The 15,367-nt window shown below is 52.8% G+C and overlaps 1 protein-coding gene across 2 annotated transcripts; it reads right to left on the reverse strand.

The window, feature by feature from the left end:
* Nucleotides 1-3,154: 3,154 nt before the first annotated feature.
* Nckipsd (NCK interacting protein with SH3 domain) lies at nt 3,155-13,562 on the reverse strand. 2 transcript variants are annotated; one of them, XM_041677546.1, is made up of 13 exons: nt 13,284-13,562; nt 10,730-10,839; nt 10,229-10,433; nt 10,005-10,095; nt 9,253-9,743; nt 7,874-8,044; nt 7,673-7,759; nt 7,455-7,593; nt 7,266-7,346; nt 6,957-7,085; nt 6,769-6,861; nt 6,453-6,625; nt 3,155-4,467 (listed from the first exon to the last, which is right to left on the reverse strand). In XM_041677546.1, the coding sequence occupies exons 1-13, from the start codon at nt 13,452-13,454 to the stop codon at nt 4,264-4,266; spliced, it is 2,145 nt and encodes a 714-aa protein (XP_041533480.1). In that variant the 5' UTR covers nt 13,455-13,562; the 3' UTR covers nt 3,155-4,263. The 2 variants fall into 2 exon arrangements, with proteins under 2 accessions (XP_041533480.1, XP_041533481.1); XM_041677547.1 differs by having other exon boundaries at nt 10,730-10,863; nt 13,284-13,392.
* Nucleotides 13,563-15,367: the final 1,805 nt, after the last annotated feature.

A 15,367-nucleotide genomic window follows, 5' to 3' on the forward strand; every position in this document is an offset into this window, starting at 1 on the left:
TACCAAGCTGTTTTCATTACTGTAGTTCTATAATAGAACTTGAAGTCAGGAATGGTGATGCCTCCAGAAGTTCCTTTAGTGTACAGAATTATTTTGGCTATCCTGGGCTTTTGTTTCTCCATATGAAGTTTAGTATTGTTCTTTCGAGATCTATGAACAATTGTGCTGGAATTTTGATGAGAATTGCATTGAATCTGTAGGTTGCTTTTGGAAAGACTGCCCCCCCTTTTTTTTACTATGTTAATCCTACCTATCTATGAGCACAGGAGATCTTTCCATTTTCTGATATCCTCTTCAATTTCGTATTTCAATGACTTAAAGTTCTTGTCATACAGGTCTTTCACTTGTTTGGTTAGAGTTACTCCAAGATATTTTATATTGTTTGTGGCTATTGGGAAGGGTGATGTTTCTCTGATTTCTTTCTCAGCCCACTTATCACATATATATAGGAAGGGTACTGATTTTTTTTTTGAGCTAACCTTGTTTCCTGAATTGGCCACAACTGTAATCAATAGTGGATACATAGCTGAGAGTATTTTCCAGGCAACATTGGTAATAAGCAAACTGCAGTCATATACTATAGAAAATGAACCTCAGATGTTGAAACAGAAGCCAGAGTTTATGATTCCATGACAGAATTTATCAAGGATTGCCTTTGAAGGGAAGGAGCAGCCAGCGATTAAGTGAGCACAAGCGCCGGTGATATTCCTTTCTTGTCTGGATTGTCACTATCTCAATTTATTAAGTCAGGGTCTTTGCGCTGTTGTTTCAGTTTTTTTCTATGTAGCCCTGGGACTTGCACTGCCGACTAGGTGGCCTTGAACTCAGAGAGCACCTGCCTCTGCCCCCCAAGTGCTGGGATTGAAGACGTGTACCACAATACCCAGCTTCACTTTTGCTTCTTTTTTTTAAATATTTATTTATTTATTATGTATACAATATTCTGTCTGTGCGTATGCCTGCAGGCCAGAAGAGGGCACCAGACCCCATTACAGATGGTTGTGAGCCACCATGTGGTTGCCGGGAATTGAACTCAGGACCTTTGGAAGAGCAGACAATGCTCTTAACCTCTGAGCCATCTCTCCAGCCCTCACTTTTGCTTCTTAAGCCCATCCAAATGCTGCCTTTTATTGGCAGTGTTCTCTGTCCCTCTTCCTCCTGCCTAGTCACATCCCACATCTATCTTTCCAAGCAGCTGGAGAGGTGTGTCTGACTTCCCTTCCTGAGAGGAGTCTTTTGGCTCACCATAATCTACCATTATGGCTACAATTCTATGTTATGAGATCATCGCCAGGGTATTCGCTGAAGGAGTCCTGTCCCTCCCCCAGAATGTTTGGAAACATGACCCAGTATTTATGTAACTGTTGTCTAGGACTTCTGCCTCTCTCTCTCTCTCTCTCTCTCTCTCTCTCTCTCTCTCTCTCTCTCTCTCTCACTGTGTGTGTGTGTTTTGTTTTTCGAGACAGGGTTTCTCTGTGTAACAGTCCCAGCTGTCCTGGAACTCGCTTTGTAGACCAAGCTGGCTTCAAACTCACTGAGATCCATCGGCCTCTGCCTCTGGAGTGCTGGGATTAAAGGCGTGAGCCACCACTGCCCAGCTGATGTGTGCAGGATCCCTTAGACAGTCCTGCAAATGTAGGTGTGGCCTTCTTGGAGCGCTACATTGTTTATGTAGGAGCCAGCCCTAGGACAGAGGACAGAACAGCCCGGCTCTACCCACAGGTCTCTGTACATCAAGACAGAAAGCACAGCAAACAGCTGCTGCAGTTTGATGTTGCTGCCTCAGCTTCCCAGGAACCCTCTGCTTTTCACTGAATTGCGTTGTCTCCTGAGAACAATGGTTTCCCGCCTGCAGCACTCCAGTGAAAACAGCGCTGGCTGGAAATCAGCCTCATTAACTCTGGATGTGCAGGGCGTAGGCTGTGTCCCTCCACCAGGAGCCTGCAAGCTCAGCAGTCCGATAGAGCCAGTGGCTAAGGAGGACCACTGCCTGGAAGATCGCTGAGATTCCCTCTACCCCACAGGTTTCCTATGGAGAATGCTCCTGCCACACTTTCCTGAACAACGAGTTAAGGCTCTGCCCTGAGCCTCTATCTACTGCCTATTTTGTGTGAAGGCTACAGGGTGGTAACGTGTCTTTCTCTATTGCTCTGGACCTTTAAATTTTTATTTACATTTTAAAATATATGTATGTGCCCACTACATTTGTGTCTGGTGCCTGCAGAGGTCAGAACAGGGCACTAGATACCCTGGAAATGGGTATTGGGAACCAAATTTAAGCCCTCTTCAAGAGCAGCCAGTGCTCTTAACTGTTCCTTTATTTAAGGGAAAAATTTTACTTTTAATCACGTGTGTATGTATAGGCACTGAGTGTTTGTGCAGTCCCCGAAAGGGCCAGAAGAGGGCACTGGATCCCTTGGAGCTAGAGGAGTTATCAGCAGGTTGTTTAAGACTCCTGATGTGGGTGCTGGAATTGGACTGGGATCCTCCCCAAAAATGTAGATGCTCTTAAGCACTGAGCCATCTCTTCAGCTCCTCCACCTCCCATTTTTTGTAAAATACATTTTACGAGGATGCAACAGAGCACGCATGGGGAGGACAGCTTGCAGGAGCTGCTTCTCTGCTGTGGGTCCTGGGGATAAACTCAAGTACATGCCACCACACCTGGCTCTCTACATTGGTGCCAGGAATCCAAACTGAGGCAGCAAGAACTTTCCTAAGTCATTTCTCCAGTCCCTGCCTTTCAACACCCTGATACAATTCTGGGTGTGTAGATTTGTATAAGGAATATGGACCTCAGGTAAGAAAGACCTGAAAAATCAGATTTAATTAGTCTGGGGGCCCTCACTTTTCCCCTACCCACTTTAATAAGAGCTACCATGCTGACCTGAAAGGAATGAGGTTTTATCCATCTCTGGCCTCTAATAACGCAGGAGTGCACCCTTGACCCCATCCTGGTCCTGGTTAACAGATTCCTTCAATACAGAACTGGTAAGATCTCTGTTGAGGTCACAAAACAAGAAATCATGGTGGACCAATAGTAAGGGCCAGCACGCTTAGGGAGAGCAGATCTGGGAGAAGGGCCTGCTCCATTTTAGACTAGTTATGCAGGGCACATGCGTGAGGCCTGGGTTTTATCCCCAGCATGAGAGGGAGGGACATGGAGGACAGAGAAGGGAAGGAACAGAGAATAGCTGTAACTGTGCAGGACTAGATAACTTTATTTTATTTTTGGTGAGAGAAGATCTCACTAAGTAGCCCTGACTGGCCTGGAGCTATGTAAACTAGGCTAGTTGTGGGTATCCACCTGCCTCTGCCTCCCAAGTGCTGGGATTAAAGGTATGCACCACCATGGTCAGCAAAAAGATATAAATGAAACCCAAAAGATAACTACAAGTGTGTCCCAGGGGCACTGGCTTGGCTGGGCCTCAGGAGAGGCTGAACAGGGCCTTAGGACTTGTCAAGGCCATCACCTCTCTGGACTGCAGATGTCAGTATAAGCTAGAGTGGTGAGGTCCTGAGACCCCATCTGCCCCACCCATGATGCCAGGATCATACAGGGAAGCTCAATTCCTGATGCCTAGGATTTATTTTGGAAGGAGAGCTGTAGCACATAGGAAAATACACATGGCTTTCGGTCTACTTTTTTTTTCCTAGAGAAAATAGATTCTGTCATTGGCTTTCTCAGTACCATCCTCCTGATCCATGAGGCTCCAGGATGAATGGCCTGTCTTGAAATCCCGCTTCCAAGGCAGCAGCCTGGCCAAGGCCTCTGGGGTTGAAAGTAGGAGTCCGGGGACAGCAGTCCCTAAGGGGTAAGGGCTGCACATGAGCGACACTCACTGCAAAGCTAAGGCAAAGAACAGAGCTGGCGGGAGGTGCCTCCCCTCATCCCCAGGACATGGCTCACTGAGGCCCAAGCCTCAGACCAGGCAGTGGGTAGGGATGGCGGTGGCCCAGCCTGGAGCAGCAGCAGGACTCCGGGTATGCACATGGGTATGGGGGTGGCATGCTGAAGAGGCAGCCAATCAGCAAACAGAGGGCCTTCAGCTTGCACATTTCCTCTGCCCAGTAGAATCCCCAGACTGTGGTCCCCAACCAACACTTGGCCCCTTACACCGACTCTACTTGAGGTAAGGGGCCCGGCTCACATTCCTTCGAATTCTTTATCCCCTCATAGTCTGTGCAGAACATTCTTAAAGCAAAGCCCCCGCGTTCCCTGCACCCTGTCCTGGGCTGCAGAGAAGGGAGAAAAAAGAAATGCTAGCTGGGGACCTCTCCCAGCTCTGGGAATTCCTTGTACATCTCCTGGACAATCATGTGGTCCATCTGGCACTGGGGTGAGGCCTCTTCCTCAGCCAGGATGCGCCGCAGTGTAGCCTGCAGGTCTGACATCCGGTGGCGGTGTTGCAGGTAGGATGTGGAGCGAACCACAGCATGCATCAGGGACAAGTACTCCATGCGCAGCTGTGGGAAGAGCAGGTTGGCTCAGAGACCCCAGAGAAGTACTGCAATCGCTCTCAGGGAGGGACTGGCCACTTCTGCCCCATGGACACATGACTACAAACCAGCTTCACTTCTCAAATACCAGAACTGCATTTCTAGGACCCAGAATGTAGTCAACACTAAAACGGCCCTCAGAGTTGCTGAATGAGTCCAGCCACAGAGTCCCAGAATATGGCTGCCCTGGGAAGTCCTGCCAGTCCTATGGTGCTAAGTCCTCTAGATCTCATGTATGTCAGTCAGAATCCTTGGCTTCTTCCTGTCTCTTGCTCCAGAAGATCCTAATTACACCCACGACTTCAAACAGCAATTTACTCTCACACAGCTCACGCAGATCTGTCCTGTGAGCATCCAACAGGAGCAGCCAATCGCCTGCTTCTTATCTCCCGCCTATCTCAGACAGGCAGAACCACACACCTACCATCAGCCTCCTCGTCTTCCCCAAACGTCCCCAACGTGAAGGACTTCCTTCCCATGCCCTTTACTCCAGGAAAGAAACACTGCTTTGATCCAAAAGTTCAGGCCCCAATGCATGTGCCCTGACCCCCGTATCCAATCCCACTGGTTTTCTCTGCTGTGTTGTCCTTACAGTAGGCCTGCCTATTTTCTAGGGCTCTGGAACCTCAGGTGGTCTTGTGCTTTCCGACGCTCTTGTCCTCAGCTCTCAGGACCACCTGCCTTCACTAGAACAATCAGTGGAGCCCACCACCATGTGTTCCCTGCCTCTGCTGCTCGCCTCCTGCCGTGGTCCTCTCTCCATTTCGTGCTTCATTTCTCTACGCTCCCTGGAGAACTCCCTCTGGTCAGCATGGACCAGCACCCCCCACCTTTACAGACCCTTTCCGACCCCATGTTGTTTCCTTTGAGCGCCTGCCTGCATTTGTCTGTCTCCCTGGACAGAAAATGGGTGCCCTTCATTGACTGCTTCCTTCCAAGTCCTTCCTCATTTCCACTCCCCGAGTAATTTCAAAATTTCCCAAACTTTCCATTCAGACTCGATCCTCCAGTGCACTGGCAGGGCCAGCTCGCCACACCGCTCTCCACGTGGCAAATGCAAAGGCTACCTCTTTGTCCTATCTTCTCCCGCTCTAAACACTGGTCTGTGCATTGCTCCTGCTCGCCTGGTTTGGCTCCTGGGTTTCTCCTTAGCTGAACTTCTTGTGTCTTGCTGACTGCATCTGTCTAATTTCCTGGTGGTCACACTCTCTTGGAAGCTTTGTCACATGTCTGAACAGACAACTCCCATAGGTCTCTAGTCCCAACTCACCCACAGCCTCCTTGGTGCCCTGGCGCTTGAACATCTTGCAGGTGTCTCCTAAATATTTTATTTTTTTCAGTTCTGGGGATTGAAGCCAGGGCCTCATGGATGCAAAGCAAGCCCTCTATCAACTGAGCTATACTCCAGCCCTTGTCCTCAATCATAACCCATTCGAAACACAACTCGATGCTTCTCTCAGAAAGTCCTTGGGCCTCCTCCACTAATCACTGGCATTCCTTACACCTAGCTGCTCAAAACTAATCCAGGAGCAAGGTCTGCTGGGTCCACGACCAACACAGCCCAACCTGACATATTTCACCACCCAAATGTCCTCTCGCCACCCACTCACACCACAGGCTTCCTGGCTTCCAATCAGCCCTCACTCAGGAAGGCAGTGAGTTACTTCCTCTTCTGAGGAGCAATCCTAAGACACAGCTACAGCGTCAAAGGCTCTGCAAAACCCCCATTTCCTCATCTCCCCCACCCCAACTCTCTCCAGCGTCCTGCTCCAACTGCCACACAGTTGCCATGAATTCTGACATACCTGTCCTGGCCTCTGGACAGCCTTCCACTGGCACTTGGCCTGGCGCTGGTAGCAGCCGTCCTGCCCCCTCATCTCCACTCAATGTCACACGCACCCCATTCTGGTTGTCATTCAGCTCCCATCCCCACTGCAGCAACCTGTAGGCACCTTGTCTCCAGGTGACAAGTCCGCAATCTGCCGCACAGTGATGTCAATAAGTGCCATCATGTCTGTGTGGTAGAAGATGGAGGCGGTGGCGGGGCTGCTGAACACGTCCTGCAGGAACTTGAGGACAGCATGTGGTGGCTGTGGCTCATGCCTGAAGATACGGACAGGATCATCTAGAAGGCAAAAGTTCACAGGAGTAACGGAGGCCCCACTTGGGGTCCCAGAGTCACCCTGGAGGACTAGGGAAGTCAAGGCAGGGAGGTAACGGAGTGACAGGGCACTGAAGTGGTACCCATGCAGGCTTCTAGGCTCTCACCCCCTCTGTTCAGAAGCAAAAGCAGCTTCTCAGAGAAGATCTTAACATTGGTGTGTTTGCTCAAGGCGGTCATGATGACATTCTGGTCAGGAGCTGAGGAAAGACATGGATGAACACAAGGTAAGAGTGTGGGTGCAGAGCCCACAGAGTCCTGTGGTAGGCCACCCTCCATATGGGCCTCACCCCACCTGTCAGGTGCAGGTTGAGAGCCAGAAGCAGGTTCATGCAGAGGTCTGGCAGCTGCTCTGTGGTGTCCAATGGAAGGCCGTCCTCAACAATGCTTAGCAGGAACTGGGCAAAGGGCGTGCCTAGGTGTTCTGAAAAAGGAGCATAAAGAAATCTACAGGCCTAACTTTTCCTCCCCACATAATCCAGCCTCCTTGGTTTTCTGTGAGCCTTGGGAACACCCTCTTCTTATCAGGCCATAGTCGGCAGATCTCTGGGCCCTGTGTGGGTCCTACCTCTGACTTTGGTTGGTCAGCAATCTGCATGCTTACCATAGTGTGCATAGGGCACCGCCTCTCCCATGGAGAAGACCATGGCCAGGATGAGAGCCGAGTAACAGAGCTTCTGGTGGTCTGGGGGGGAGAGGGGAGGTGGTCAGCAAGCCCCAGAGAGCTGGGCATCCCCAGCAGATGGTGGGAACACTCTCCCAGTGGCAGTGAGCAGCCCCTGCCCCACCTCACCCTGTGTGTCGGTCTGCATGTCTCGTGCCAATTCCACAGGCAGCACGGAGGATACCAGTGTGGAGATGATGGCCGCATCCAGGCTGCACATGGCACCAAAGCACTTGAGGAGCAGCAGCCGCAGTGACGCTCGGTGTTCCTGGCAGAAGAAGCTGTGTGCTCAGTGCCCCGACTCCTGCCCGCATCCTTCTGTGCCCACTCCCTTGCCCCATACGTACCATTTGGTAATAGGCCACCAAGGCCAGGACAGACTCGAACTCATTCCTTTTGCACATTTTTTTGCAAACTTCGGGGTCTGCATCAGTCTGTAGGAAAGAGGAAGAGAGAGTCACCCAGTAGGAGATGAGCATGCGTGGGCAGAAGAGACCTAAGGAGTAACAAGGGATGGCACAGGGTGGAGTCGCTGGTCCCCCCCATACCAGGATATGCAGCAGCTCTTCCAGATAGCAGCGGATGACATCCTCATCCTCGTACAGCGCCCAGCTGCGCTGCTGGGCGTCATCCTTTCTTCGAGCCAGGTCCGCAAAGATCACCTCAAGTCTCTGCTGGTCATGGCAGACCTGTCCTGAGGGTAGGGCTGTGCTCAGATCCTGGGGGAACAGGGCAAAGTGTGGCTGAGTAAGATTCCTGTGTATCACCAGCTCCAGGAAGCCTCCAAGGTCTATCTCTGAGCTGAGGTCCCATGAAAGTTCTCACTCGGCAGGTCAACTCCAGACTTGACCTCCTGGTACAGGATCCTGTTTAAGACACAGCCGTGGGAATCACCAACATCCTGACTCTCCCCCTAGACCTGGATGAGTAGCTCCCATGAGGCAGTAGGCATCGATTCTGTTACTCCTTGGAGGTGACTCAGAATCCTCCTTCCTATTCCACACGACACCAGGCCTGTTGTATTTGACACGAGCTGCTATACCCAGCCCAGGCCTATATACCACTGGTCTATAGCCTTCTACTCACTCCAACCAAAACCAGAGGTGGAGCCTAAGGAAACACCTTTGGCCCTTCCAAACCCCATCAGGTAGCCAGGACTCACTACCCCCATTCCTTCTCCTGACCATTTCCCCTCTCCCCCCAAAACAGGGTTTTTCTGTATAGCCCTGGCTGTCCTGTCCTGGAACTCACTTTGTAGACCAAGCTGGTCTCGAACTCACGAGATCCACCTGCTTCTGCCTCTTGAGTGCTGGGATTAAAGGCGTGTGCCACCACACCCTGAGCCAGTGTCCTAATTATGTCATGGGACCATAGCCATCTTGAAACTCCCACATCTCCCTCACTACCATCCAAGTTGGCACCTAGCTCCCCAAGCCCCTTTTCTCTACACGTCCAAAGCGGGCAAGGTATTGCTCTCACCTATGTCCTGTGACAGCTCTTTCCCTGCACCCAGATGGAGGCCCAGCAGATAGTGGTAAACCCCTCCAGGTGGCAGGAAGCTTCCCCTATTCCCACCTCATCCTGGTCTTATCACCTGCCTCAGGCACCTGCTCCCATACCTCCCGTTCCCATACTGCCTGTGATCCAGCCACGTCAGCCACTGTCTTCCAATTCCTCCTTCCTATGAGCCAAGCTCTGTCTTGCCTCTCGGTCCTTGTCCAGGCTGAGCCTCTGTCTAGAATGTTCTTCCTTCTCTTTTGTGGGTCAACTCAAATGACCCTAATACCCAGCAAAATGAAAGCCAAGAGCCAAAGCTCAGCAGATACCTGTCACGACAGCCTGAACAAATGTGTGGGGCAGGAGTGGGGTGGGACTAGCAAGCTGGCTGAGGGTGGGAAGGCTCCTTGGCCACGCTGCCCACCCTCACCTTGCCCTCTACCAGCGAGAGGAGGACCTGCTCCATGACAGGTGAGCTGGCTGGTACGGTGGCCTGTATGTGACCCACCACGACACCAATGGCCACGCGACACAATTCATGGCTCAGACCAGTGTTTCTCCGCACAAGCTCCATCAGCTCCGCCCCAATGGTCCTTGGCACAGCTGCCTCAGCAGCTGGCTTCTCTTCTGTGGTCTCCAGGCTCAGGGCGTCCAGAGCTTCCAGGTCATCCGTGGCTGAGTTTGTATCAGCTACCACCTCCTCTGCAGGGGGCTCAGGGGATGGTGCCTTGGAGGGAGAGGGCTGGGCCTGGGACACAGTGGTGTGGGCACTTCGGCGAGGTACGGGTGGAGGTGTGGGAGAGCAGCTGGGACCTAGCTCAGAGGGGCTGGAACCGGTATAGAGTGTGTCCATGGAGGTGCTGCTGACTGATGAGCCACTGGACACAGAACTACCCCCGAAGGGTACAATGGTCTGGCCACCTGTGAGAGAAAAGTAACTGCTATGCTGAGGCAACCCATTGAGGGCCAATGCTTCCCTGCCTAGAGACCCTGACCCTGGTACAGGACCCAGTTCCACTGCTAGGCCCTATCTCCTCGGCAAGCCTAGAGCCCCCAACCACCCAAACACAGGGTCTCTATATTTTCTCCACGTTCAGAACTCCCATTTATCTAACATGGGCAGAGCAACTATCCCAAACACAGGGTACTCCCATCCCAATTACCCCAGCCCAGCCCTTTTACCGCTCCCTGAGATCACCAGGGCCTCACGATCTCGGCGCTTCACTGGTGGGGGTGGGGTGGTAGGTGTTGCTCGGCGAGGCTGTGGTGGGACCTGAGAGAACGGAAGTGGGGTCAGTGGGAAGACAGGCTGCTAGCTGCCCCTGTGACCCAAATGGACCCCTCAAGTCTCTGGAGAAAGTCTGAGTCCCACACACCTTCTTCTAGAAGATACCCTCACTCCATACCTGGTAGAGGGCTCCATCTGTCCCAAGATGCTCAGAACTGGGCAGGCTGTGCTGCCGTTCAAAGCCAGTTCGACACATGCCATTGGGCTGCCTAGATGCGGCAGAGTCCAAGTGGTGGTCACTGGTGGATGAGGTCATAACGGAAGCACTGGAGGCTGAGGTACCCCTTCGTGACAATGTCTCTTTCCGGTGATGGATCAGCTTCCTGATAGAGAGACAGACATATCACGGTGGGGAGATTCCTCCCTACTCCCAAAGTCCTCATCTGGTACCTGTGGGATGCTGGGACCTCAGTACAGGTCTCCCTACTTCCATCTTTCCATTCCTTTCTGTGGTACCTCATCCTAACCTGGCTCCATAAGGGAGCCCACCCACCACCATGCTCAGGGGCGGTGTTCCCTTTACCTCCCAGATACTCACTGAAGGAGTCCGCGCTGCTGCAGGGAGCCCACCCACCACCATGCTCAGGGGCGGTGTTCCCTTCACCTCCCAGATACTCACTGAAGGACTCCGCGCTGCTGCAGGCTGTACTTGCCACCATCGCGCATGGCTGTGTTGTGCACAGCCTCAATGGCCCGGTCAATTGCTTGGAGGACATCTTGCTCCATGCCCTAAGGGTAGGTGGGCAGTTAGACCTGGGGGCCAAGTGGGGTTGATCAGCCCAGACCCAGCCTGGGCTGGAACTAGGTGGCAGACCCACTGAATCTAGAATTGCGGACACTAGCAGACAGCCACAATGGAGTATGGGCTGAAATGCTCAAACTGTACGATTCAGAAAGCAGGGGCACAGGGTGGACTCTGCGATGGCACTTTACATCCCCGCCCCCCCAGGATTTTATCTCATACAGGGACTCTTGGCAAAGGCATTTCTGAAAACCATAGGTCTAGAACGAAAGCATAGAAATCCCAGATTGGGACCAGGCATGTACACCTAGCCTATCCTTGGGTTGGCTCAGAGCCCAGAGCGAGATGCCAAAAGGAAGACTCCAGTGTCTAGAATCCTTAATCAGTCTCTCTGAATGCTGCTGGTCCTTCACAAAACCAAGGTCACACTCCAAAACAACCCTGTCCCCACAAAGCCCTTCCAGACAACTGGAAGGTAAGAATGGGTCAAAAGAACCTCCCGTTTCATGCTCCCAAGCTGTCCATCTCTGGGAAGCCACTCTGTGCTGTGGTAAAGACGGAACTCGAAAGACAGGCCTGGATCCTGGCCTATATTGTCATCCTCCGCAACCAGGAGTCCTTTCTACTCCACAGTCAGGCATGGAGGGAGACGTGGGTTACAGCTGTGGACTGGCCAGCCTACATGGCCCACCAGGGTATACAGGAACCCCAGAGCAGAACAGAACACACTCCAGAGTGGAGTTTTGTTGTTTGTTTTGGCTGGCCGGGTGGCTGGTTTTTTGAGATGAGAATCGGTACAGCCGAAGTTGGACTGGAAGCCCAGGCTGGCCTGGAACTCCTGGTAATCCTTCCAAATGCTGAGACTGTGGGCATGAGCCATCACGCTTAGTTCCAGAGTAAGTTTAAGAAGCTCCTCTGATGGGGGCAGATGGATACAGGGGTCTGCAAAGTCCTTTATGTAGCCTAAGAGGTTCAGGGGTGAAGGGGGCAAGAAGACAAGGGATGGGGTTTGGGGGAGGCAAAAACAGAGTAAAATACATATATACACAGATAATATGACAGACGTGGAGAGAGAAGGCCCCAGAGGCAGGCTGTGAGAGACAGAGCAGGAAGACGCAGCTCCACGGCATACTGGGAAAGTTGGAGGAAGAAAGTCAAACGACAGGTAGAGTAAAAATGAGACAGGGATGCGCAGAGACCATTCTTGCCTCCCCGAACTCCCAGCCCTACTGGCCTGGCTGCGGCAGCAGATCCACAGGCTCCAAGGAAGCGGCAAGACATCCCCTGGAGGTCCCCAACAAGACCCCAGTGCTCAGAACGCTGGGCTGGGCGTGACACATTTCAGATCCAACTGACCTCAAGCACCTCTAGGTGAGACTGAGGGTCTGTGAGGAAGCCCCCAGAACCAAGGGTCCCTCCCCTTCTGTAAGACCACACCACAATTCCAACTTTAGCATATTATTTCTGTCCTTGACTGGACTGGGACAGGATGTTTCCATAGCTAGGGTCCAGGGCAGGGCGGGAGCCTGGCACAGGCCAGGCTGCTCTGGGCCCCCCTTCTTCCTACAGATGAACCGGAGAACCACAGGACTACTCCTGAGGAAACAGGAACTGGAGCTGCAGCCTCCACTGGAAGGAAACCAGGCCATCTTCAGAACGGGAAGCCACAGAGGAGGCTCACTTCCTCACAGTGTGGGCAGCTCCCATTCCAGGATGGAGCTCCCCAAATTTCCAAGGAAGGAAAACCCGAGAACTCAGGGCTGAGGGTTTGGGGGAAGTGGAGGCAGTACCAGGGAGCCTTGCCAGCAGGGGCCTTGGCTCCCTCCAAAAGGGTGGAGGGAATAGTCCTTGGACAGGTGGGTGAGTTCGGGATACAGAGATATTACGGGAATTGGGGGGTCAAATAAGGAATGGGAATGCCTATGACTCTGGGGTCCAAGTGTGTGGGTAGGGTTTGGGGTTGAGAACTGGGTAAACAGGTGGTGTATCAGATGGCACCGAGTCCATGGAGGGCACGGTGGTCTTTATGGTAAAGGTGGAGACTCCAAATGGGGCGGGGAGGGAGACGAGAGTGTGGAGTCCTAGGGACTTGGTAAAGGGGAATAATAAGGGTCTTGGGGACTTGAGTCTCTGGGTACAGCTAAGGAATTCTATTTATATGGAGGCTCTGATTGTGGATACAGGGGTGCCTGGAGTGACAGTCTCTGAATGAAGCTTTTTCTAGGCCTGCGATTGGATGTCAAAGGCCTAGTCTTCGGTGGGCGCTGATGGCTCCTGGGGTCTCAGTCCTTATGGCTCTTGGGACTTAAGGTCAGATTCTCAAACTCCCTGTCTGGTAGTAGTCCTGGAGAACCTGGCTGGGCTTTCTGGATCAGTTCTGCGTACTGGTGAAGGGGTTCGGGAGAGGCCTGGCTGGGAGGGACACACTCACCTGCAGACGATGCAGGTAGGCAGGCGGCACGTAGCCGGTCTCGCCACTGCGTGCCCGTGCAGCTAACCACCAGTGGGTGCTGCTGCGCTCCAGCACCAGGAAGGTCTCGCCCGCGGCGAACGCCATGGCGTTGGGCTCCGCCGAGCGGAACGCATACAGCGCGCGGTACATGGGGCCGGGCCGGGTAGCGCCGGGGCCGGGTATGCGACGAAGGTTGCGGTCCCGTGAAGCCAGGCCCTGAGAGCCGCGGCGCGCTGCGCTCGCCCCGCCCCGCCCCGTGACACGCCACGCGTGCGCATGCTCGATCGCCGGAGCCCCGCCCCGGGAGTGAATAGGCTCCAGCATTGGAGCGCTGCGCCCCCTAGCGGCCCTGAGAGGTTCGGCGGGGCGGGGTGTTGCTACTAGGACTCCAGACTCTCGGACCTCAGACTCCAGTTTGGGCGGGGGGGGGGGGGGGGGGGGGGGGGGGGGGGTGTCCAGGTCCTATCTCCCTCTGCCTGGCTATCCCCCCACTCATCCTCTCCCTCCCCACTCAGGTGAGAGCACTGCTTTCTTTCCCACCTCCTGAGGAAGGCGCCCAGGGCTTGCTTGCAGCCGGTGTGTCCCCCGAGACCGGGTGGTGGCACTTTGCTTTGAGGAATACTGATCAGACGCCTAGAAGTCCCTCGCGGGGAGGGGTCCTCTCAGAGTGTCTAGGCCTCACAATATGCCTTAGCACCAAGTCCCTGCTCTGTCACTGAGGTGGTGGACAAGTGTGGAGGATGAGAGACAAAACTAGGTCGTACTGTCCGAAAGGCATCTTTGCTCCCCACACACGCACCCACTTCGGCCACTGGCTGCCTTCCTTCCTGTCCGGAGTCTTTGCAGCTGTTCTCTGCTTGAGCACTCGCTTCTGGACCAAGCTCTAACTTCTTCTACCCATCATTGCTATGTTGTCACAAAGGACTCCAAGTCTATGATCTTGAGGTCATATTCATTCATCTCTCTGGCCCTCTCTCTCTCTGGGTGTGCATCTCCCGGTTTTCAAGGCAGTATGTTATGTAACCTTGCTCTCCTTCCTCAAACTCACAAATAGCCCTCTCCCGAAAAAAGGGGTGAGGGGCAAAAGGCTAACACAATAGGGATTGAATGCATGGGGTTTGGAGAATGTGTTTTGAATTCTGAATGATAGTGTAATTCCAGCACCCAGGAGGCAGAGGCTGGAGAAAGGTAAGTTCAAGATCAGCCTGGGCTTCACAGTGAGACCTGTCTCAAAGGAAAGAAAAAATACAAAAAAGAAAAAGCATCCTTGACCTTCAGCTTATAGTCAGCCCAGACCTCTAAATCTTTGAACCGCCTGTCATTCCTGAGTCCCAGCTGAAGAGGGAATCAGGGGAGCTGAAGTGGCCTACTATCCCCTGAAAGCCTGCATCTAGGGAGCATGGGATGCACATACCATCAGACTTCAAGGTTTTTGTTTTTTTGTTTTCTGTTTTCATTTCTTTTTAAGGCAAGGTCTCACTATGTATTTCTAGCTATCCTGGAACTATGTAGACCAAGCTGGCCTCAAATTCACAATGATTGTCCTGCCTTTACTTCCCAAGTATTGGGACTAAGGGTGTGTGCCTTTTTCCTTTTTCTTTTTTTTAAAGTTAGGGTCTCACTATGCAGCCCCAACTGGCCTCAAACTAACAGCAATCCCACTGCCTCTGCTCCTGAGTCCGACCCCACCTAACCTTCATTCATCTTTGTTTGGGCATGGTAGAAGCAGGCCTAATGGGACTTGGGAGAGCTGTTGGAAGGTTCAGCTGAGACAAGAATTTGACATCAGACCTTGGCTTCTCCATACCAAGTCTGTTTCTGCCAAGTTTTGATTCCCCCTGCCCTGCTCCAGAAGCTCTGCAGGCACACGGCAGAAGTGGACCTTAGGTCTTTGCAAAGACGAGACTGGCACAATGGTAGGACTGCTGGGCAGGAATGGTGACAGGGGAAGCCCAAAGCACCCTGCACGCCCTCTACCTGGGCTCCCGGCTCCCAGTAGACCACAGACCAGTGGCTCCTTGAGACCCCTGCATGTGGTCCAGGATATTTGAGATTACTATGTC

The sequence above is a fragment of the Microtus oregoni genome, unplaced genomic scaffold (assembly GCF_018167655.1).
Source record: "Microtus oregoni isolate MIOR12 unplaced genomic scaffold, Mior012 000028F_ref0000031, whole genome shotgun sequence".
NCBI classification, from domain to species: domain Eukaryota; kingdom Metazoa; phylum Chordata; class Mammalia; order Rodentia; family Cricetidae; genus Microtus; species Microtus oregoni.